At 47.5% G+C, this 320-nt stretch overlaps 1 protein-coding gene across 3 annotated transcripts in view; it reads left to right on the forward strand.

Moving 5' to 3' along the window:
- Positions 1-175: 175 nt before the first annotated feature.
- Positions 176-320, forward strand: part of TBP (TATA box binding protein) — a 7077-nt gene continuing 6932 nt past the window's right edge. Inside the window, exon 1 of one of the 3 annotated variants that reach the window (XM_009866364.1) lies at positions 176-317. In XM_009866364.1, the coding sequence (XP_009864666.1) occupies positions 176-317 (142 nt within the window). The remainder of the gene's footprint in view (positions 318-320) is intronic. The other 2 variants (XM_009866362.1, XM_009866363.1) reach the window with 2 other exon arrangements.

Consider the following 320-nt stretch of genomic DNA (forward strand, 5'->3'; position numbering starts at 1 on the left):
TGCATTTTCAAGGGCTTGCTGGTTTTAACAAGTTACTACTGTATGCCTCAGGTTTGATATGATCAGCTTACGCTGGTTTGTTTTTAAACTCCTCCTGCAAACTTTCTCTCTTAAAACCAAAATGGAGTCAACAGGATCTGTGGTTTCTGTTCCATGCTTTCTTCTGTAGGGTGCAATGACTCCAGGAATTCCGATTTTTAGCCCAATGATGCCATATGGCACAGGACTGACACCACAGCCTGTCCAGAGCACCAACAGTCTGTCCATCCTAGAGGAACAACAGCGGCAGGAGCAGCAGCAGCAAGGGGCGGCGCAGGCTA

This window comes from Apaloderma vittatum, unplaced genomic scaffold, assembly GCF_000703405.1.
Source record: "Apaloderma vittatum isolate BGI_N311 unplaced genomic scaffold, ASM70340v1 scaffold27903, whole genome shotgun sequence".
NCBI lineage: Eukaryota > Metazoa > Chordata > Aves > Trogoniformes > Trogonidae > Apaloderma > Apaloderma vittatum.